The sequence below is a fragment of the Coffea arabica genome, chromosome 8e (genome assembly GCF_036785885.1).
Source record: "Coffea arabica cultivar ET-39 chromosome 8e, Coffea Arabica ET-39 HiFi, whole genome shotgun sequence".
Taxonomy (NCBI): Eukaryota; Viridiplantae; Streptophyta; class Magnoliopsida; order Gentianales; family Rubiaceae; genus Coffea; species Coffea arabica.
The window spans coordinates 49,991,000-50,012,545 of NC_092324.1; the positions used below are offsets into that span (position 1 = coordinate 49,991,000).

The 21,546-nt window shown below is 34.7% G+C and overlaps 3 protein-coding genes and 1 long non-coding RNA gene across 5 annotated transcripts; 3 read left to right on the forward strand and 1 right to left on the reverse strand.

The window, feature by feature from the left end:
• The first annotated feature begins 1,898 nt into the window (after positions 1 to 1,898).
• On the forward strand, positions 1,899 to 3,116 carry LOC140012513 (uncharacterized). The gene is made up of 2 exons (XR_011819670.1): positions 1,899 to 2,817; positions 2,925 to 3,116. It is a non-coding gene; the product is annotated as an uncharacterized lncRNA (long non-coding RNA).
• A 5,241-nt stretch (positions 3,117 to 8,357) lies between these two features.
• Positions 8,358 to 9,890, forward strand: LOC113704985 (blue copper protein-like). Its single transcript, XM_027226849.2, has 2 exons — positions 8,358 to 8,588; positions 9,260 to 9,890. The coding sequence occupies exons 1-2, from the start codon at positions 8,426 to 8,428 to the stop codon at positions 9,550 to 9,552; spliced, it is 456 nt and encodes a 151-aa protein (XP_027082650.1). The 5' UTR covers positions 8,358 to 8,425; the 3' UTR covers positions 9,553 to 9,890.
• Positions 9,891 to 12,121: 2,231 nt separating this feature from the next.
• LOC113704986 (blue copper protein-like) lies at positions 12,122 to 13,312 on the forward strand. Its single transcript, XM_027226850.2, has 2 exons — positions 12,122 to 12,368; positions 12,777 to 13,312. The coding sequence occupies exons 1-2, from the start codon at positions 12,206 to 12,208 to the stop codon at positions 13,118 to 13,120; spliced, it is 507 nt and encodes a 168-aa protein (XP_027082651.1). The 5' UTR covers positions 12,122 to 12,205; the 3' UTR covers positions 13,121 to 13,312.
• Positions 13,313 to 13,765: 453 nt separating this feature from the next.
• LOC113703740 (probable sugar phosphate/phosphate translocator At1g12500) lies at positions 13,766 to 16,757 on the reverse strand. 2 transcript variants are annotated; one of them, XM_027225215.2, is made up of 2 exons: positions 15,407 to 16,757; positions 13,766 to 14,377 (listed from the first exon to the last, which is right to left on the reverse strand). In XM_027225215.2, the coding sequence occupies exon 1, from the start codon at positions 16,509 to 16,511 to the stop codon at positions 15,456 to 15,458; it is 1,056 nt and encodes a 351-aa protein (XP_027081016.1). In that variant the 5' UTR covers positions 16,512 to 16,757; the 3' UTR covers positions 13,766 to 14,377; positions 15,407 to 15,455. The 2 variants fall into 2 exon arrangements, with proteins under 2 accessions (XP_027081016.1, XP_027081015.1); XM_027225214.2 differs by lacking the exon at positions 13,766 to 14,377 and adding an exon at positions 14,588 to 15,021.
• Between the last annotated feature and the right edge of the window lie 4,789 nt (positions 16,758 to 21,546).

Sequence of the window (21,546 nt, forward strand, 5' to 3'; positions counted from 1 at the left end):
TTAATGATTTTTTAAAGTATGTATGATTGGGAAGTATAGACGGTTGGAATATTAGTGTGGCCTACATGACCACATGATATTGTTTCAATATTCAATTGTTATCTCACTAGCTCATGAGATAAGTAACCACATGAATAGATTTATGTTGATAGTTTTAGAATCCTAAAGATAGACAAATTGGAGGAATTAAGAAGTTCCATATTCGTTGTATATAGACGTACTATATGTTGTATTTTATCTGATAATTACAGTGATTATTAATCTGTATCTTATCATAATAAAGTATCATATATCTGAAGATATTAGAGTCTATCATAATTCTATGATGGGAGGGATTGTGACTCTATAAATACTCTAGGGCTCCTGGTCCCTCTCACCACTCTGACATTCGTTATTTTTACCCATCACTAAAATAACATAATAGAGAGTTAGGTAAGGGAAGGCTAGACAGCAAAGGTTTATAGTTTACAATCTTGGTGATTGGAAGGTTTGCTGAAAGGGCTGTGAAATTCTTCTCCAAAATGTCTTCAATATCTCAAGGTATGCTAATCTAGAATTTATTTCTTAATTTTAATTTACAAATCATACTAAAGATCCTGCTCCTTATGTCTAACATTTGGTATCAGAGCTATGGATTGATGTTTATGATTTGTAAATCTATTATGTTAATAATTTTATTGGACTTGTATAAAATTTGATAGACAATCAAATGTAAACCTAACTATTTGTTTACTTCACCATAATGACTTGGTCTAGAATTGAAGGATCCATTTTCGTTTCCTTATGTCTAACAGGAACTGTTTGAATTTAGCTCACTGTTTATAATTGGGGTAGTACTTTTTTGGTGATTTATGTATTGCACATAACTATTGCACCGTACTTGAAGTTCTAACATATCATAATATCAAACCAATTATTAATGGGTTGACTTGGTATCACTTTAATGGTACTAATCAAATGACGTGAACGAGTTTGCATCTTTGACTCGTAAAAGGAATAAGCATCTGGTATTGATGATTGTTTTGAGTCTATCGGCATCATAAACTATCTAGATACTATATAAGGTTATATATATTTTTTAATCATTGAATTCCCGATCTTTACTTGTGAATACCATATGGGTTAGTTTAATGGTCTGAGATATATAAATTCAATAATTGAAAAGCCTATAATGGGCGTCTCTTATAAGGCCAGCATGCTTCAACATCACTGGTCACTTAAATGGGCACTTAATTGTTTAAGTCAATAAATGACTTTGTGCTTACATGTATAAATTAATCGGATATTAATGTATATATATATATATATATATTTTGGAAATTTTTGGTAATGCTATTTTGAAACTTCCTTATGGTTCATGCGAGTACTATGTTTTGTAGTCCCTTAATGTTTTGAATTGAAGTTTCTTACGTGGCATCAAGTTATGATTTCGATTTTAACATAACAAATTCACATGACCTTAGACTATATCAAAGGTTATTGTTTGTGAATTTTTGGAATATTTGTAATATATTGCTCTAATGTTATAATTTTGATATGCCCTTGTTATTTTTCACTGATTTTTGAATAATATAAATTTTATTGGCATATCTATTTTGAATTTAAATATTCAAACTTGATTTGTAAAACTCAAATTATTGAATATTGAGTTAACATGAGCTCAATGGTGAGTTGACAAGATTAAATAACCTTTATAAACATTTCAAAAAAAATTATCAATTAGTTATCACCAAAGTGGCCTAATCGATAGTTTATGCAATAGTTATTTATATCTATTTTATATGATGATTATGGTTATTAAAATTTGCCCAAAGGTATTTTAGTTTCTATAGTCATGAGTTATTATATTACCCAAAGGAATATGATATCTCTATTAAAGTTGTAAGTGAATAATTGTTATCACTTACTGAGTGAATCGTTAGCACGTCGTTTTTCTAGCCCAAAGGTAGAATACGATGATGCACTTGATTACTCTATATGTGTATCTTATGGCTTAACTTGTATTTATAGCTATTACTCCAGTTTCAGTTTCGGGGATTGCAGTTAATATTCCGGAGTTGAATGGGTCCAATTTTTCTGATTGGCGAGACCAAGTGCCTATCACCTTGGATTGGCTAGACTTGGACTTATGCCTCTATATTGATGAGCCCGCGCAATCTACTTCTGAAAGCACCAAACAAGAAAGGATCCTGTATGAGAATTGGGAGTGTTCCAATCGACTAAGCCTAATGATTGTTAAGAGTAAAATTGCAAAACACATAAGGAAATCAATTCCTGATTCTGATAGGGCTCGTATGTTTTTGGCATCAGTTGAGCAACAATTTCAGACATCGGACAAAGCTTTGGCAGGTACTCTTATGGCTACTTTGACAACTAAGAAATATAATGGGGTGAGTGGTGTTTGTGAACATATCATGGAATTGAACAATATTGCTGAATAGCTTACGGGTATAGATATGACTATTTCTGAGTCCTTTTTGGTGCAATTCATCCTCAACTCTCTTTCTCCACAATTTGGTCCTTTCAAGATCAATTATAATACACAAAAGGATAAGTGAAATGTTTCTCAACTTACCTCTATGTGTCACGAAGAGGAAGAGAGGTTGAAAAAAGAAGGATTGCAGACTCAGACTGTGCATGTGATTTCACAAGATCATAATGCAAATATACCTAAAAGGCACAAAAGGAAGTATCCTAAGGCACCAAATAAAGAGACATCCAACCATAAAGGTATTGGTAGGCAGTGCCATTTTTGCAAGAAGAAGGGGCACATGCAGAAAGATTGCGTAAAATGCAAGGCATGGTTTCAAAAGAAGGGTAATTTCCTTTCATTTGTTTGTTTTGAAACCAATTTAGTTGATGTTCCTTCTAATACTTGGTGGCTTGACTCTGGTGCAACTATTCACATTTCTAATAATATGCAGGGATACCTTACAACCAGCCAACTAATGACAAGGTAAAAGGCAATACTAATGCGGAACAAGATGGGGGTAAAAGTTGAAACTATTGGGACCTATAGACTTCTTCTACATTCTGGCATTTTACTAGATCTTCCAAACACTTGCTATGTTCCTAATTTTTCTAGAAATTTGATTTCTTTATCCCGTTTTGATTTAGATGGCTATAAATTTCAATTTGGGGACTAAATTTTTTCTATGTCTAAAAATAATAGTATTGTTGGCAGTGATTTTTTAGTTGGTGGATTATATAAAATAAATCTTGATCCTATTTTTTCACAATCTCTTTTCCTGCATATGAATGTTAATGTTTGCACTAAACGCAGCCGTAATAATGAGACTTCATCATTGTTGTGGCATAAACGTTTAGGTCATATATCTAATGACCGATTTAAACGACTTGTAAAAGATGAAGTTTTACCAACTCTTGATTTTACAAATTTTGATACTTGTATAGATTGCATTTAGGGTAAGCAAACTAAAAGTACCAAGAAAAATGTCACTAGACGTTTAGGGCTGTTTGAAATGATACACACAGGTATTTATGGTCCATTTCCTCCTTGCATAAGTGGTGAAAAATACTTTATCACCTTTATTGATAATTTCTCACGTTATGGCTATCTCTATCTGATTAAGGAAAAATCCGATGCTTTGAGTATGTTTCAAATTTTCAAGACAGAGGTTGAAAATCAATTAGATAGAAAAATAAAAGTTGTGAGATCTGATAGGAGTGATGAGTATTATGAAAAATATGATGAAACTGATCGTAATTTAGGACCATTTGCTATGTTTCTTCAAGATAATGGAATTATTGCTCAATATACAATGCCTGGGATGCCACAGTAGAATGGTGTAGCTGAAAGGCGTAATCGAACCTTATTAGATATGATTCGAAGTATGGTTAGTGACACAACTCTTCCTGAGTTTTTATGGAGTGAAGCCTTGAGGACCGCCCTGTATATTTTAAACAGAGTTCCTACCAAAGCTGTTACTAAAACCCCTTATGAATTATGGGTTGGTAGGAAACCAAGTTTAAATCATATATATGTTTGGGGTTGTCCTGCTGAAACAAGGTTTTATAATCCACATGAAAGAAAATTGGATCCAAGGACTATTAGTTGCTATTTTATTGGTTATCCAGAAAAGTCCAAAGGATATCGATTTTATTGTCCTAATCATTACAATAGAATAATGGAATCGAATAACGCTAAATTTCTTGAAAATGAGAATTTTAGTGGGAGTCGTGATAAAAAAGATGTGGTGTTAATTCCAGAATCAAAGGAAATTTCTGAAACATCACATCCTAATGGTGATAACGATACCATTATTCTCACAGATACACAGTCTGATAATCATCAGATTCTACGAAGGTCAAAAAGAACAAAGATCAATGCGATTTCAGATGACTATTTAGTGTATATGCAAGAACAAAATGGCACAGGTGTTGATGATGATCCATTGACGTTTTTACAAGCCATAAGTTGTAGTGAATCAAATGAATGGATGGATGCTATAAAAAGTGAAATGGCATCTATGCAGGCTAATCAAGTTTGGGAACTGGTTGAATTACCTAAGGGTGTTGTACCTATTCAATGTAAATGGGTATTAAGACTAAATGAGACTCAAAAAGTAATATTGACCGTTATAAAGCCCGACTAGTGGCTAAAGGATTCACTCAAAGAGAAGGAATAGATTATAATGAAACCTTCTCTCCAGTATCCAAAAAGGATTCTTTCCGTATACTTATGACCCTTGTAGTTTATTATGATTTAGAACTATATCAAATGGATGTAAAAACGGCTTTCTTGAATGAAAATCTAGATGAAGAAATTTACATGCAACAACCCGAAGGGTTTAAGGAGGAAGGCAAAGAGCAATTAGTATGTAAACTCAAAAGATCAATATATGGACTTAAACAAGCATCCCGTCAATGGTATCTTAAATTTCATGATACCATTACATTCTTTAGATTTCAAGAAAATAAACTTGATGATTGTGTATATCTAAAGGTTAGTGGGAGTAAGTTCATATTTTTGATCTTGTATGTTGATAACATATTATTTGCTATTAATGCGTTGAGTTTATTGCATGAAACTAAAAGCTTTCTTTCTAAGAACTTTGAAATCAAAGATATGAAAAATGTATTTTTTGTGCTTGACATTGAGATTCATAGGGATAGGTTCAAGAAAGTTATTGATTTATCTCAAAGATCTTATACAACCAAAGTTCTTGAAAGATTTCAAACGCAAAACTGTTCAACAACTCCATGTCCCATTATTAAAAGTGATAAATTGAGTCAAAATCAATTTCCACAGAATGATCCTGAGCGACATAAAATGGAAGCAGTACCATATGCCTTAGCTGTAGGAAGTTTGATATATACTCAAACTTGTACATGGCCTGATATTAGTTTTGTAGTTGGAATGTTTGGTAGATTTCGAAGTAATCCGGGATTTGATCACTGGACTGCAGTTAAAATGGTGATGCGATATCTTCAGGGTACCAAAGATTTAATGCTCACTTATAAGCATAGTGATCAATTTGAAATTGTTGGGTACTCGGATTCGGATTTTATGGGATGTGTTGATAGTATGAAATCTATTTTTGGATACATTTTCATGCTCGCTGGTGGAGTTATATCACGAAAAAGTGCAAAACAAACGATAACTGCTTCTTCCACAATAGAAGCAGAATTTATAACTTGTCATGAAGCTACTTCTCAAGCTATTTGGTTGCGAAATTTTATTGAAGGTCTTCAAATTATGGACTCTATATCCCGACCTAGTATGGTATATTGTGATAATTCTACAGCTGTATTTTTCTCGAAAAATAACAAGTGCTTTAGCAAATCTAAGAATATTGAATTAAAATTTCATGTTGTTCGAGAGAGGATTCAACAGCAAAAGGTATCCATGGAGCATATAAACACTGATTTGATGCGTGCAGACCCATTAACGAAAGCATTGGCACCAAAGAAATTTCAAGAACATGTCAACTCCATGGGTCTTGCTATTGTATGAATATTATGTATTACTCTGGACATATAATTGCTTATATATTATTTTCTGTTTTGTGCACATTTTTGTATTTTCGAAAGAAATTAGTCAGGATATAATATATAGACCATTAAAGAACATTCTTATTTTGTTGTTCATTCCTTCCTCAATTAGTTTATCTACATCTGGTTATTAAAATTGTGATATATGGAAGGGAATATGTTTGTCAATTGACACACAACCGCCATAATCCATTTTGATAACAATGTAGGGTAAACATTTTGTTGTGGCCACTTATTTTGTTTATGGATTGTGAATTATCAAATGAATGTGGTCATTTGTCCAAGTGGGAGGATGTTGGAATATTAGTGTGGCCTACATGACCACATGATTAGAGCTGTTAAGTCAATCGAGTAGTTCGAAAGCTCGTTAAAGCTCGACTCGTTAAGGCTCGAGCTCGGCTCTTTAATTTTGGTTAACGAGTCGAGCTCGAACTCGAACATGCTCGTTTAGTTAACGAGCCGAATTTGATACTCGAGTAACTCGTTAGAACTCGTTAATGAAGGGCATATTTGTCATTTTAGAAATCAAAATTATAAAAATTAAAAATTATAGATTTTTATTAAGGTTAATTTGCACGAACTCGAGTTCGAGCTCATGAAACTCGACTCGTTTGTGATAAACAAGTCGAGCTCGAGCTCGAGCTAGAGCCACATGTATATTTAACGAGTCGAGTTCGAACACATTTTAAAGCTCGTTTTCTTAATGATTTCGAGTCGAGCTCGGCTCGAATTAAACTCGAGTCGAGCTCGGCAGCCAAATACTCGGTTCGACTCGGCTCGATTAACAGCTCTACACATGATATTGTTTCAATATTCAATTGTTATCTTACTAGCTCATGAGATAAGTAACCACATGAATAGATTTATGTTGATAGTTTTAGAATCTTAAAGATAGACAAATTGGAGGAAGTAAGGAGTTTCATATTCGTTGTATGTTGATAGTTTTAGAATCTTAAAAAAAGACAAATTGGGGGAAGTAAGGAGTTTCATATTCGTTGTATGTTGATAGTTTTAGAATCCTCAAGATAGACAAATTGGAGGAAGTAAAGAGTTCCATATTCGTTGTATAGGTTAATTTCGCGAAGGTGTGGAGCCACCAGTTCACTCGCTGAGTCTTTTTGCATCCATGGTTGAATGGTGAAAGCGCCCAAACTCTACCAACTGAATCAAGCTATTTTATAAAAAATATATAAAAAAGCATGACTTTCGAGTCACGAGTTGCATTATAGGTTTTAGGAAAAAAGCGAGTGTCTCCGTCGTCTGCGAATCTATTGCTTTCATCGAAATAAGGAAGGGCTTCCCTGCCCCTTTGTGGGGACAGGAATGAAAGACTCAAAGTAGACGTATACAACGAATATGGAACTCCTTACTTCCTCCAATTTGTCTATCTTTAGGATTCTAAAACTATCAACATACAATGAATATGAAACTCCTTACTTCCTCTAATTCGTTTATCTTTAGGATTCTAAAACTATCAACATACAACGAATATGAAAATCCTTACTAATTGGAGGAAGTAAGGAGTTTCATATTCGTTGTATATAGACGTATTATATGTAGTATTTTATCTAATAATTACAGTGATTATTAATCTGTATCTTATCATAATAAAGTATCATATATCTGAAGATATTAGAATCTATCATAATTTTATGATAGGACTCTATAAATACTCTAGGGCGCCTGGTCTCTCTCACCACTCTGACGTTCGTTATTTTTACCCATCACTAAAATAACATAATAGAGAGTTAGGTAGGGAAGGCTAGACAACGAAGGTTTATAGTTTACAACTTTGGTGATTGGAAGACTTGCTGAAAGGGCTGTGAAATTCTTCTCCAAAATGTCTTCAATATCTCAAGGTATGTTAATCAAGAATTTATTTTTTAATTTTAATTTACAAATCATACTAAAGATCCTGCTCCTTATGTCTAGCATAGACTTGTTGATATCTTATGTACACAATTTGATAACTACAATCAACAACCCAAAAAAAATGATAAATTCTTTTTATGTCATTGCAACAAATTACTAGTTTTTTCTTTTTGTTTTGCCTGATAAAAAGGATTACTAGTTTTTGTCTTGAATTCGCAAATAGATGGTATTGGTTCTAAGTTTCATGTTTGGCCTAGGATTTTGCATCGGCCAAAAGTGAATCTATATACATCTTTCACGAAGTACACATTAATATTGTTTTAACGTTAATCTGTGAACTTATTCGAGATACGGCAATGTTCTTCCGGTATACTTCCAATTACCTTCAAAAGCCGCTGCCGTCAAAAGCCGGCTGATTTTGTCAAAGTTTAATCAACACTCTATATAAATGTTGTACCGTGTATTTGTTCCTCCATGATCAAAATTAAGGCACAAAAAAAAAGCTTTCGCAGAAGACAGAGAGAAATTTAATATACAAATGGCGTCGAAAGCTTTCTTGATTGCAGTAGCTATGGCTGCTACAATTGTCGCTCCAACAATGGCAAAGGAAATATTGGTTGGAGGTGAAGATGGTTGGAGATTGGGCATTAATTATCAGGCCTGGGCTGATGGAATTGAATTTGACGTTGGAGATACCTTGGGTATGTCAATCTCCTTCAATCCAGATCTTGATCATGATTCTTACTTTCATACATTCATCATAAAACATTATTCTGATTCTAACAAGTCAGTAATATTAGACAAATATTAGTCATGCTCTTTTTTTTTTTTTTTAATAATGACAATCCTGCCATCATTTTTGTCACGTAATTTTTATTTATTTATTAGACTATATGATAAAAAATAATGAAAATATCATTGTAAAACTGTAGATTACGATTGTTGAGTGAATTAATAATGTCTGAACCCAAAGTGCTTGCTGTACTGATTTATCAAAGCTTGCTCAATTCTTAGGAGTGGTATAGCATTTCAAAAAGTAATCCTTAAAAACTAATACAGATTGGACAGGAAAATGGTTATGCTTGTGTATCCATTGTGGATGCACAAAAAGCTTGAAATTTATCTCACATTGATTGTGAAAAGACCAGTGCGAGGAAAAGTCTAGCTAATTTTTAAGGCAAGAGATCCAAAGTGTCACTTTTTTTTGGATTTTCTAACATCCAACAATATGATGGCAGAAATTATCAAATTAAAATCAGTTGAAATCTTCATTTTTATTACCAAACAAAACAAATCTCTGTATATATATATATATATATATTTTAAAGATTCATCGTGTAATTCACTAACCAAGTCTTTTGGCAACATATAGTGTTTAACTACGTGGCTGGAAACCACAATGTCATCAAAGTAAATGGGACCGACTTCCAACGTTGCGCGGCGCCGCTCGGCGCTGCACCTTTAATCTCCGGTCATGATGTGATCCTCCTCGCCACTCCCGGAAGGAAATGGTACATTTGTGGCGTTGCCAATCATTGCCAGGCTGGACCAATGAAGTTTGCCATTACTGTCCAGGTCCAGGGAGGTAGATCTCCTCCACCTGCATCTGCTCCAGGATCTCCTTCACCTGCATCTGCTCCAAGTCCTGCCTCCCCATGTTCTTGAAATTCTGGAATTGCTTCCTCAAAGAATTTCCAGATTGTGTTCTATGGGACACACCCTTTGATGTCGAACATCATCCATTACGGATGAGGGGCTTATAGGATATTGTCAATAAAGTTGCCCAAGAAGTCATTTGGATTTCTTAGTTGGGGAGGGGTAACCGTCGTGGTCTTATATTGTTATTACATTTTCCAGTTGTATTTGAGTTTAAGTTTTAAATTACTAGTACAATAATCGGACGAGATGTTGGAGCAGCTTCCTTAATTGTTCTTTAATCATATTTAGTATGTTGTGCCTTGTAATAGCTTATTATTACACTTTTATCGACTTTGGTTATTCAACTTTGGTTGGTTATTTCCAAATGTTTTGGGGTATGAAGAAGGCCGTCTAGTGTATATCATTTCTTTCTTTGGAATCGGTTTGATGTCAATATTCTACCTGCCATATTTCTTAAAGTAGGAAAATTAAATTTTTATTCTATTTAGTGGATCATTTGAGAAATATAGACAATATTTTTTTTTTTTTAAAAATGGAGTAGTTTTTCCCAAGTAATTAAGAAAAACTTACCAAGTATTGTTCCTGATTCACTACAATGAATCATGTAATCAGTGACAAGAATTTAAATTCTCATTTCTAGATTTTTTTTTTCACTAAGCCAATGCACAAGTATACACCCATGAATTGACTGACTTCTTGGTCTATAATGTCTTAATTACTCAAAGTGAAACAGAGAAACCTCATACTTAATGTGCACGCGCGCGCGCGCACACACACACATATATATATATATATATATATATTCAAAATCCAAGATATTATCGAATCAAACATATATATATAGATTAATATCAAACATGCATTGATATATTTCTTGTACTAGGATATTGTACGAAAATTTGCACTTAGTTACGGCCAGTATGACATCTTCCACATTGTAGAAGCAAAAGGTTCATGTTAATGGATGATTGTACACATTTATTGTCTTAGATAGGAATTCTCAAAATGAATTCTCACAACGCAACGTAAAAAGTACATTTCAAAAGACAGTTCTTTTTCCAGGATTTAAAATAAGCTAGCTCCAAGATTTAGGAAAAAAAAAGTGGTAAAGAAGGCATAGCTTTAGATTCGACTTGGCCTATGTACACGCTACAATTAATCAATTTGATATAAAAAAAAAATTGACATAAGCCTCTTGTATAGAATGTTTAGTATCGGTTGTGAGCGCACGCGTAGGTGTATGTATATATGTATGCATAAATAAATATATATATGATGACGCAGTATTCAATTACAAAAATAGGAGTCCACAATGTATACAAAGTGGAGTGGATGGAAACCCTTTCAAACAGCTGACCTACCAAAGGCGAAAATGCCCTAGAAAGTGGGAAGGATGCATAGTCACTCTTGCTACTCCAGAGAAGAAATGGCATATTTGTGGAGTTGGAAATCAGTACTGTAAATCTGGGATGAGGCTTGTTATTAACGTCCAACAAAAAGAGGCTTCTGCTGACAAGAAATCAGAAAAAATCACTTGACACCCCTGAAGTTTTAAAATGTCACTTGTCTCCCCTAATAATTGCAAAAAAAAAAAAAACTATATTTACTCTTACTTGATAAATAATTCACATATCAAATAAATGGAACTCAAAAAATTACAAAAAAGAAAAAAAAGTAACTTTGTTCTCTTTCTCCTTTCTCCAACATTCTCTCTTACTCTTTTTTTTTTTTTGGATAACTATGCAATTTTTTATTTATAAATTACAGTAAATTGAATTTTTTTTATTTTTTATTTTATGTGATTGTCATACAGTGAGGTTTGATACGTTTGTTTATTTTAAGTTGATTTTTATAAATGATCAGTATAATTTAACGGCTTGAGCACAGGTTGAGAATAAGTTGAAAAAAAAAAAAAAGATTCATAAGAAATCGATTTTGGGCATATAAAGCTAAATTGGTGCTAGTGTATTCTTTGCAAATATCATTTTTGTTTTTCAGATTTATATTTTTATAAACTATATAGCATTATGACGTGGTAGTACTATTGGAGATTATTTTTTAGATGATAGTTTTCTTGGAGTAAACAAGAATTTTGTCGCACAAATAGCAAATGTAAGGGATGTAAGTGATATTTTTAAAATCTTAAGGGCGCTAGGTGATATTAAGAGAAACTTCAGGGGAGGTTTTTGATATTATCCCAACCGAATATCCGACAAGCCGAGAATAAAGGCATCCCTTCCCGTCTCAATCAATCCAATTACTGATATTCCAAAGTACATTAATGATATTTGCATTAGCTACAGAATAGTTATAATACTTGACATTTTTTTTCCTTGAAAATAAACAGCTGCTTGCTTCGAAGTTTCACGTATGACCTAGTCGAGAATCCATGAACAGCTTTTACGAAGTACACATTGTTATGTTTTTAACGTTAATTCGTGGACTTATTCGAGAAACGCATTCCACTTGCCAAATCTATTTTCGATGTACGGGTTGCCGTCATAAGCCGGCTGATTTTCTCAAAGTTTAATCAACACTTGCCATATCTATAAATGTTGTAGTACCGTGTATCAGTTCCTCCAAAGCTCACAATTAAGGCAAAATAAATTTTTTTAAAAAAAGGAAGCTTTAGCAGAATACATAGAAATATAATATACAAATGGCGTCGAAAGCTTTCTTGATTGCATTAGCTATTGTTGCTACAATTGTTGCTCCGACAAGGGCAAAGGAAATTGTGGTCGGAGGTAAAGATGGTTGGATGTTGGGCATGGATTATCAGGCCTGGGCTGATGGAATCGAATTCCACGTCGGAGATACCTTAGGTATGTCAAAATTCCTTGAATCCACAGATACCTTAGGGATTGCAATTTCCATTTATTGTGTTCCATTCTACAACGTAATCCTGAACTCACTAACGTTGAATGAGTTAATTATAATCTCTCGAAGCTAAAGAACTCTCTATACTGATTTTTAGTAATTTGCTCAAATAATATTTCAAAAAGCATAATCCTTAACAAGAACACAGATTGGACAGGAATAAGGTTAATCTTGGCTAGTTTTTGGGATGACAGAGCCCAATAACACCCGACAATATGGACGACAGAAATTATTAGAAATTAGTTAAAACCTTCTTTTTTCTATGAACCAAAAAAAGAAAAAGAAATCTTTATCATTTAAAGTTTCATCATGTATGTAATTCACTAACCAAGTTTTTTTTTTTTTTTGGGCAGTGTTTAACTACAAACCTGGAGCACACAATGTCATCAAAGTAAATGGAACCGAGTTCAAACTTTGCGCAGCACCACTCGGGGCTGCTCCTTTAACCTCCGGTCACGATGTAATCACCCTCGCCGCTCCCGGAAGGAAATGGTACATTTGTGGCGTTGCCGACCATTGCCACACTGGACCAATGAAGTTTGCCATTACTGTCCAGCCCGGTTTAGGATCTCCTTCACCTGCACCTGCTCTAACTCCTCCCAAACCCGATGCTGGAGCAGCCACCGGATTTGGTCCCTCAAAAACTCTCTCTTGGCTGATTGCTGCATTGGCCGCCTTCATGATGATCACGGCTTGACGGAGATTCAGGAGTAACCTTTACTACTATTTATACTTATTTGAAAGCAGAAAGACTTACAGGTTTCATTTTTTTTTTCAGTCCTTGTAATCCATTTATTTCTACTTGTTTACGTAACACATCAGTCAGTTAATGCATGCGGCTTTGTACGAGCTTTGAATAATACAGCATCTTGATCCCATTTGATTCCCATTGTAGCTTCATTTGAGTAATTACTTTTTACTGTAGGAGTTTGATCAGAATAACAATGATGGCTTAAATATTTATAACCCGTTTTTCATTTCACAAAAGTCATCCTCAATCATTTTAATTTTGGTCAAATCCGTATAATAAGATTGGAGGAAACTTTGAAGAGATGGAGGGTCAATAATAATAAAATATTGTCTTGTACGTGGTGATTGCAACAAATAAACCACACACGGCCATAGGTAAGGAAGGGGGGATGACATCAATGACAACAACTACATGCAAGAATTAATATCCGTTCTCCTATTCGTCAAGATTCAACCAACCAATCAAGCAATCCTTCATCGAAAGAGAAGTCCCTGAAAGACAGGGCAGATTAAATGCACAAAGATTTCCAGCCATTGCAGAACTTCATGCAGGATTCATCGTCAATCACAAGAAAAGAAAGAAGAAAAAAAGGGGCATAACATAGCAATCATTATTGAAAAAATTTGTCCATATAAAGTAGTAGTATATAATTTTAAATTGAACTCTTTTCATTATGAGCATAGTTACCTCTTGACCTTGGGTCCTTCCGCACTACTAAAAACATACTACCATTTAAAAGGAAGTTAATACAGTAGCATGTTAACTTTCTAGTAAATATGCTTTCCTTTTCCTACAAACTGCAAAATGGTTGCATGAAAAGTGCTTAGACCTGTCTTCCTAAAATCTTACTTCTGTCTGCAACTACGTTAACTATTCACAAGATTATCATTAAGCTGAGCTAGCTATGCTGAAAAAGAAGTCTCAACCACCAATTAGTGTCGTAAGTGCTAAGTTGCTTTCTCCATGTGGAAATGGTCCCACTCCTAACTTGTAGTCGACAGAGCAACAGCTGATATCAAAAAGAATTCCCAACTCCCATGACATGAGAGCAAAATCATAACAGTAGTTGAGAGATGTATATTACTTGCTAATCCAGATCAAAAGCAGAAGAATTCAGACCCAACTTTGGGACTATCCTTGCGACCTATTAAGAGACTGGGTACCTTCTCCTTCAGCTTAGAACAGTTAAGCATGTAGCATTGGCTGGCAAATAAAAAACTTAGATTATACATGCTGGCAGATTTAGATCAACTCAAGATTGACAAGTGACACATCCCTCCCCTCCCCTCCCCTCCCCCCAGCTAAATTCCTGTTTAGCACGAAACATCCCTCTAAAGCACAAGGAAAGAGGTTGACATAAGCTGAAATGGTAAAGTTCAACAAAATAAAGCGTGACAGATCGATCCATAGGAGTTGATTCAGGAAATGGACAAATAACATTTCCAGAGTCATGCATCCAATATCCTTGAATATAGATAGCAGCCTGAATTTCTGCTGTTTATTGACATCAAATTGATTGCACATGCTATGATGGCTAGTGACGAATTAAGACCTAAATACATTTTCTTAACAAATTACCGAACAATTTCTCAAACATCCTAATTTTCAACTTAGATGGATCACAACATCTGATCTCATATGAAGGCAATAGCTATATTACATTCCTACCGACGTGCCACCATACTGTTTTAATCTTGCATCATCATCTTCAACAAACCACGACAATTTCCCATTATAATCTGAGCTAATTATGCTAGGATCACTCCAAATGCAATGATCTCATACAAGCTTTCTCATTACATAAGATCCAATCCCAACTTTTGCAAATCCAACTGAGAAATCAACTACTGTATATATAGAATAAATGGCACCAGATCAGGAAACAAAGGGCATGTCTAACAGAAGTAACAAGAAAGAATAAATTTTCCCCCCTTAGATTTAATAAAAAAACTAAAAGAATTTGTCCTTCCTTCTGTGGTAATATCATAAAACAATATAAAGTTACACGAAGGGGATAGTAAAAGAGGAAACTTTATTCTCTTAAACCACCCCTATTGAAGAAGCAATTGTATAAAGCAGGAAAAGAAAGAGAAAAAGAGAATAAGCATAATCCCTTCTCCCTAGCCCAACTTCCTATACAACAAATCAGTGAACCTCTCTCCTTTTGATCCCACAATTAAATCAACCAATTAAAGACAAAAAAGGCATAGAACAATTGGAAAAGAGCCTCACCCCGTGTATTCTTGTGCCGGCACCACCACCAACTAGCTGATATTTGCTATCAATGAGCTGTAAGTTTAGACCTCTTCTTGGCCTCACTGTAAAGCACCACCCCCATTAGTGTCACAGCAAATCCGGTCATCCCCATAACGGTCACCGGATTCCTGAATATCAAGACTGAAACCACAGCAGCCACAGCAGCCTTGGCATTCCCCAACACTTGCAAAGTCAAAGCACTAGTATGCTTTGTCACCAAGAAGTTAGTCAAATTCACCAAATAAGCCACAGTGGCATTGGCAACCAACAAAAAGATCATAAACCCATCGAGCCTCGCCTTCTCAATTGTCACGGCAGTCACGTTCCCCTCAATATACAAAGTAAAGGGTAACAAAATCATAGCTGCCATCGGAGCCATGTACAACAAGAGATTCATCGAGTGCAATTTCTCAGCATCAGACGTTAACAACAACCCTTGAACCACAGACTTCAAGGCTCTCCCAGCAGTGGAACCTAATGCCATTAAAAACCCAAAAAGATGAAACAAGGGCTCGCTATTGCTAGCCAAAACAATCCCAAGAACCACAGGGACAAGTGCTAAATAAACCTCAGCAGATTCCTTTTTACAAGTAATCACAAATGCAAAAATGGCTGTGAAGAAAGGGGTAGTGGCACCAATTGCTTGGTTGAACGAGACAGGCAAGTACCTCAAAGAAGTATTCCCACAGACAACAGAAAAGCAAAAAATAGCAGATAAAGCAAGAATCTTGAAAAACTGCTTCCTACTATGAATTTGCTGAAAAGGGACAATTTCTAGCCACCTGATGGCTACAAAGCTATAAGAAGCACAAGAGATCATGTGCAGCATGGTAAGGAAGATTGGGTAACGGTAACCATAAAAGCTGAGGAGATATTTGTTCAGTAAAAGTACACCAATGTTTGACAAGTACCATGATGCAATGATAAGTGCTGTCAGCAAATTTGGAGAGATTAAGGATCCCACCCCCTGTTGATGTTTTATTTCAGCAGTTGGCGTAACTGGGATATCCAGGACTTGGTCTGTGGACTCCAATCTTGGGTTGCTTCCCCTCCTTGTTGTCCATGACTGTGCCTCCACCATCCCAGTTCCCAAACGTCACCCTTGCTTGATTGAATAGTCTGGTGTTTTTAGGCCTGTGCAGTGTGCGTAGTATGTGCAGAGCTGGTGGAGGAGATTTTGTTGTATACACTATACACTGCAGTGGAGTTAGAAGTCTTAGATCTGGGGGTGGTGACTGGTGACAAGGTGTGAAGGGGGCGTTGAGTTGAGGGGAAAGATAAGGTGGGAATGTGGGCTTTGGGCTTGGGGGGCGCTGATGGATCGGATTTGACTCGAAGGTGGAGATTTAGATTTGGGTAGGGAATGAGGACAACAGCCGTTGGATGAGAGATGGCGGGGAATAAATTATTAATGGCAATAACATCATTAGATTTCTCGAGATGGTTTCTGAATTGTGTCGGCCTTGACTTGGATTGGGTACTTCGGTAAGTTATGTACGTCACTGTGTGTACTCTACCCTCTCTGTGTGTGTGTTATTTTTTTTACTGTTGGTGGAGATGGAGAGATAGAGAAGGTATTTTCACTCGTGGGGTTACTGCTCCTGGAAAAACTACTACTACTACTAATATTCTCTTTATATGGGTCGGGTCGGGTCGGGTCTGCAGATTCTTTTTTCCTGTAGTGTAATGCTAGGCCCCTACAAATTTAATGCAGTTGAGAATATGTTGACTCTGATTCATGGACCAATAAGAGAGTGGTTTAGATTGTGATTCTTGGTTCCGAGTAGGGCTGCAAACGAGCCGAGCCGAGTCGAGTTTTGAGCTAATCGAGCCGAGTCTCGACTAAATTTTACCAAGCTCGAGCTCGAGCTCGAGCTCGACGAGCTGGCAATTTTCGAGCTCGAGCTCGACTCGAATCAAGTCGAGCCGATCTCGAGTCGAGCTCGAACTCGAGCTCGAGCTCGAAAAAAATAAAAAATAATTATTTTTTTTAAAAATAAATAAAATAATATTTTTTTCTTAATAAATAATAAAATATTAAGGATATATACGTAATTTTACTATGAAAATAAAAAATAAAAAATATATATATATATAATATACGTAATTTTATTATTAAATAAAAATAAAAATAAAAAATATATATATATACTCAAGCTCGCGAGCCGGCTCGCGAGCTAACGAGCTTAATATTCTGAGCTCGAGCTCGAGCTCGAATTTGACTCGAGCCGGCTCGAGCTCGACTCGAGCTCAAATCGAGCGGCTCGCGAGCAGCTCGATTCGTTTGCAGCCCTAGTTCCGAGCATCTGTCCATAATTGGATGGCAACAAAAAAAAAAAAAAAAAAAAAGAGGGAAGTAGTCCCTGTATTGACAAAAATAAAATAAAAAAAAATTTGGATGGCAACAAACTGTAAACTCTTCCACTGCCCAACCTTTGTATACAACACAACCAGCAACACTACACTTCTTTTTTGTAGTATAATTTATGGGATTACTATATTCTTTTTTTTTTACCTGATATGATAGACTTATTCCTACTTTATATTATGGAAAAATGGATGATCCAATTGGACCAATGGGGAAATTCGAGGGGGGGGGGGAACTGAATTATTACTGATCCAGACGGATACCTACGCCCTCACTGGCAAAATATTTCAGGAAATTCTGAATTTTTAAAATATAAATCAAGGATTCGATGGTCAGTTACTTTAAGAATAGTTGGTTTATGGGACTCCTGTGTTCACTTGAGTTGGCAATTTGAATCTAGAAACATGCTCAAGAAGAAGCCCTTTGCAAACCCCCCGTCTTGTGCTATTAAAAACACAATATTATATTTGTAAGAAAAAAAATATAGTAGACCCTTTTTTGGTTTGCTTTTCCATAGCCCATCTAAATTGTAATTTTTTGAGTTTTTTATAGAAAAATATATTATAATAATTTAATATATTTGAAATAAAAAAATGATTAAAAAATAGGTTTATGAATAATAATTTTTTTAAAAAAAAATGGCAATTCGAACGAGACATAAGTTCTTGATTAGTTCAGGATATCATTCTCAATCGGGCGACTCCCACTTGATTAGTTCTTGTTTTCTGATACTTGTTGGATTTCTTAAAGGATTAGATGTAATCAAACTCGAAAGAAGAAGAGAGAACAAGAAAGTGACTCAGAAGATTCCGAAGCATCATTTGTTACATGCTATTTGCTTTTTGCCAATTTGATATATGCTAATTACTGAATTGTAAAAGAAAAAAAGGATGGAAATGATGAATTTGTTGAACTTTTGGATTTACATCTAACGAAACTTTAAAAAAATTAATTTTACATATTTTTTCTTCAACTAGAATATCAAAATATTGATAATTTAACGGGTACATGATGCACTCCTCCGTAGACGCTGCTATTCTGCATATTTATTGAACTAATGGGGTGGATTAAGAACTTTGCCTCCTTTTTCGTCTCTTGCTCTTTTGTTGTGCAAATACAGATTGAACCTTTCTTTAAGTTTCAAGACTTCATATTTGCTTTAGTCTATAGAAATACGTGGAATTTTTTAACCAAAAAAAAAAAGAAAAGAAAAGCTGGTTGGACAATACATGGGTTCAAATATGCTATTTTCCACTCGTTCATCAATGACAAATGTGTTTTGGCAAAAACTTCTGTACAAAATAGGAATTAACTTTCTTGAATTCTTGTTTGATGCCAAATGGCTCCACAAAAAGTATAAATACAAACTGACCCATCTAAATTATGTTTGTTTCATTCGATTTTCTTTAAGACATACATTTGGAAAATTTAATACGTTTTTACACTATCTTTTTTCTCTTTCAAAAACAATTAATCAATAAAAGTGCTACACAAAAAACTTTCTATGACATCCCACAAACAATCATTCAAACGGAGGAAACGTAACTGTGAAGTCTCCATTTCCCTGTGACCAAGTGGTCCCTGCAAAATTGATTTGGGTACATCTCCCTAAAAAGAAAAGGAAAAATGTCTCGAAAGCCCAGTTCATGAACAACCAAGGATCCTTGTCAAGGGTTCTATTCCTTTCTTTCGGCCTAAATGAGAAACATCGACCCGGGTGTGTTCATGGCGGCCTGATTCATTCTGTCCCAGCCCAGCCCGGTTACCTTGGTATGAAACCTTTATCTACAATACTCTCGGCATTGGATGGACTTCCAAGGCCTGTTATCTAGAGCTTTTCACGAGTCGAATTGAACAAACCCTGCTCGTATATTATACTAATAAAGTTTGAATTCACATGAATATTAATGAGTTACAGATATTAGTTGAATTCAATTTGTTTATTTGTATAAATATTCAAACTCGGCTCGTTAAACTATACGGGTTGAATTCAAACTACAACTCGAGCTTGAATTCGATTTTGAAGATGATTTAATTATATTTTTTTAATAAATAATACATTATTTAGAATAAGTTTAATTGCATTTATTGGTTTTTTAAAAATAAATAATGCTAATTTATGTATAATTATTTTTTAGTAAAATATAATATATATTTAATAATATTAAATGTATTTATTTTTTATAATTATTTATATGTTCGCGAACTAGGGATGTAATTGATACTCAAACTCGAGTCGACATACAAGAAGGGTGCTTGAGCTCGAGCTCGAGTGAGTAGTATTATTAGAGCTCGAGCTCGATGCTTGCTTACAGAATTCGAATTCGACTCACATGGGTTTGAGTCAATGCGAGACTTATCAAGTTCGAGTTAGAAAATTTTATTTTCTTGACAATTTTTTAGCAAAAAGGCATTGTTGCCTTTTAAAAATTTTTATACGACATGAAACATTTCATAAATTCAACAACTCTTTTGGGTATAAAAGTAATTTTATAATAATAATATATTAAAGAATTAAAATTAAAAAGCTCAATAAGGTTCGACGAGTTTTCAACCATTGCTTCTGAATACTCGAACTCGACTCGCTCGCTTTATTGAGACACTCGAATTCGACTCAAATTCGGTCAACCCGAATTCAAGTCAAGTTTTTGAGCGAGCTGCTCGCGAACAGTTCGGTTCGATTATATCCCTATCGCGAACTATTCGAATAGTTATCGAATAAGTTCGTGTTCGACTTAATTATTAAACGAGTTTAATATTCTATTCGAATTTGATTCGTTTATTATACAATCAAACTTTTTTCCAACTCGGACAAGTTGAACACAAATACGTTCCTAAATAGCTCGGTTCATTAAATGCTTTGTCAGCTCTGTCATCCATTGATTCTGGTTTTTGTGGTCAAAATTAGAATTCAAAAAATACGTATCTTATAGTAGTTTCTCATTTTGGCTTCTTTTTTTATTTTTATTTTTTAAATTCAAAAGCTAAAAGACTAAGTAATTGAGAAGATCACGTAATATATTTCTCAAGCTCAGAAACTAAAGAAAGTCCATGAAAATTGGTTGTAAACAGATCCTTAAATCTCAAGTTCTCGCGGAATAAAAAAGGTAGGACCTACTAACTTTTATCCACAAAAGCTTAAACTTTCGATACAAAAGTATATGTAAATTAAGAGATGGTGATAATTTCAAAATATTTTAATGGGTGTTTATCTTATGCCTTAAGCCATATAATAGAAAAAGCATTTAATCTTTTACCATTCTCCCAAGTTTAATTTACTTGGCGAGACATTTACTTAGCATAAGTATCAAGTTTCTCAAGGCCCTTCGGCTTTCTTATTGTAGTCTTGAGGTCTAGATATCAGCAAATTTGAATGCAACTCGCGCATAAATGAGTTGACATTACCTTGAGTTAAAAACCCCACATTAAAAAAAAAAGAGAATCTTAATAATATTAATTCCATAATCAAGGTAGAGAATTTGCTATTCTTTGCCCCAATGTTCATTAGAGCGTAAGTGTTTTGAATTATATAACAGCACATCTCAAAAGCCAAAACCTAGATTAAGGAATAGCAAAAGAAGTTCCTTAGCGCAAGCAAGAGCTGAACCATCATTTATCATGCAGAAAATCAATGCACGAAATGCCAAAAGTTCACTAATGCCTATAGTTTTAATCCCTCTGTGTAAGGACATAACTGACATTAATGGAATTGTTTACTGAAACTTTGAAAACCGCCCTTGGATGGTCT

What these genes read in the sequence shown, in the direction of transcription:
- LOC113704985 (XM_027226849.2), top strand. Translation starts at nt 8,426, where the DNA reads ATGGCGTCGAAAGCTTTCTTGATTGCAGTAGCTATGGCTGCTACAATT. An exon ending in TGACGTTGGAGATACCTTGG is followed by an intron (nt 8,589 to 9,259) that starts GTATGTCAATCT and finishes GGCAACATATAG; the next exon opens with TGTTTAACTACGTGGCTGGA.
- LOC113704986 (XM_027226850.2), top strand. Translation starts at nt 12,206, where the DNA reads ATGGCGTCGAAAGCTTTCTTGATTGCATTAGCTATTGTTGCTACAATT. An exon ending in CCACGTCGGAGATACCTTAG is followed by an intron (nt 12,369 to 12,776) that starts GTATGTCAAAAT and finishes TTTTTTGGGCAG; the next exon opens with TGTTTAACTACAAACCTGGA.
- LOC113703740 (XM_027225215.2), bottom strand. Translation starts at nt 16,511, where the DNA reads ATGGTGGAGGCACAGTCATGGACAACAAGGAGGGGAAGCAACCCAAGA.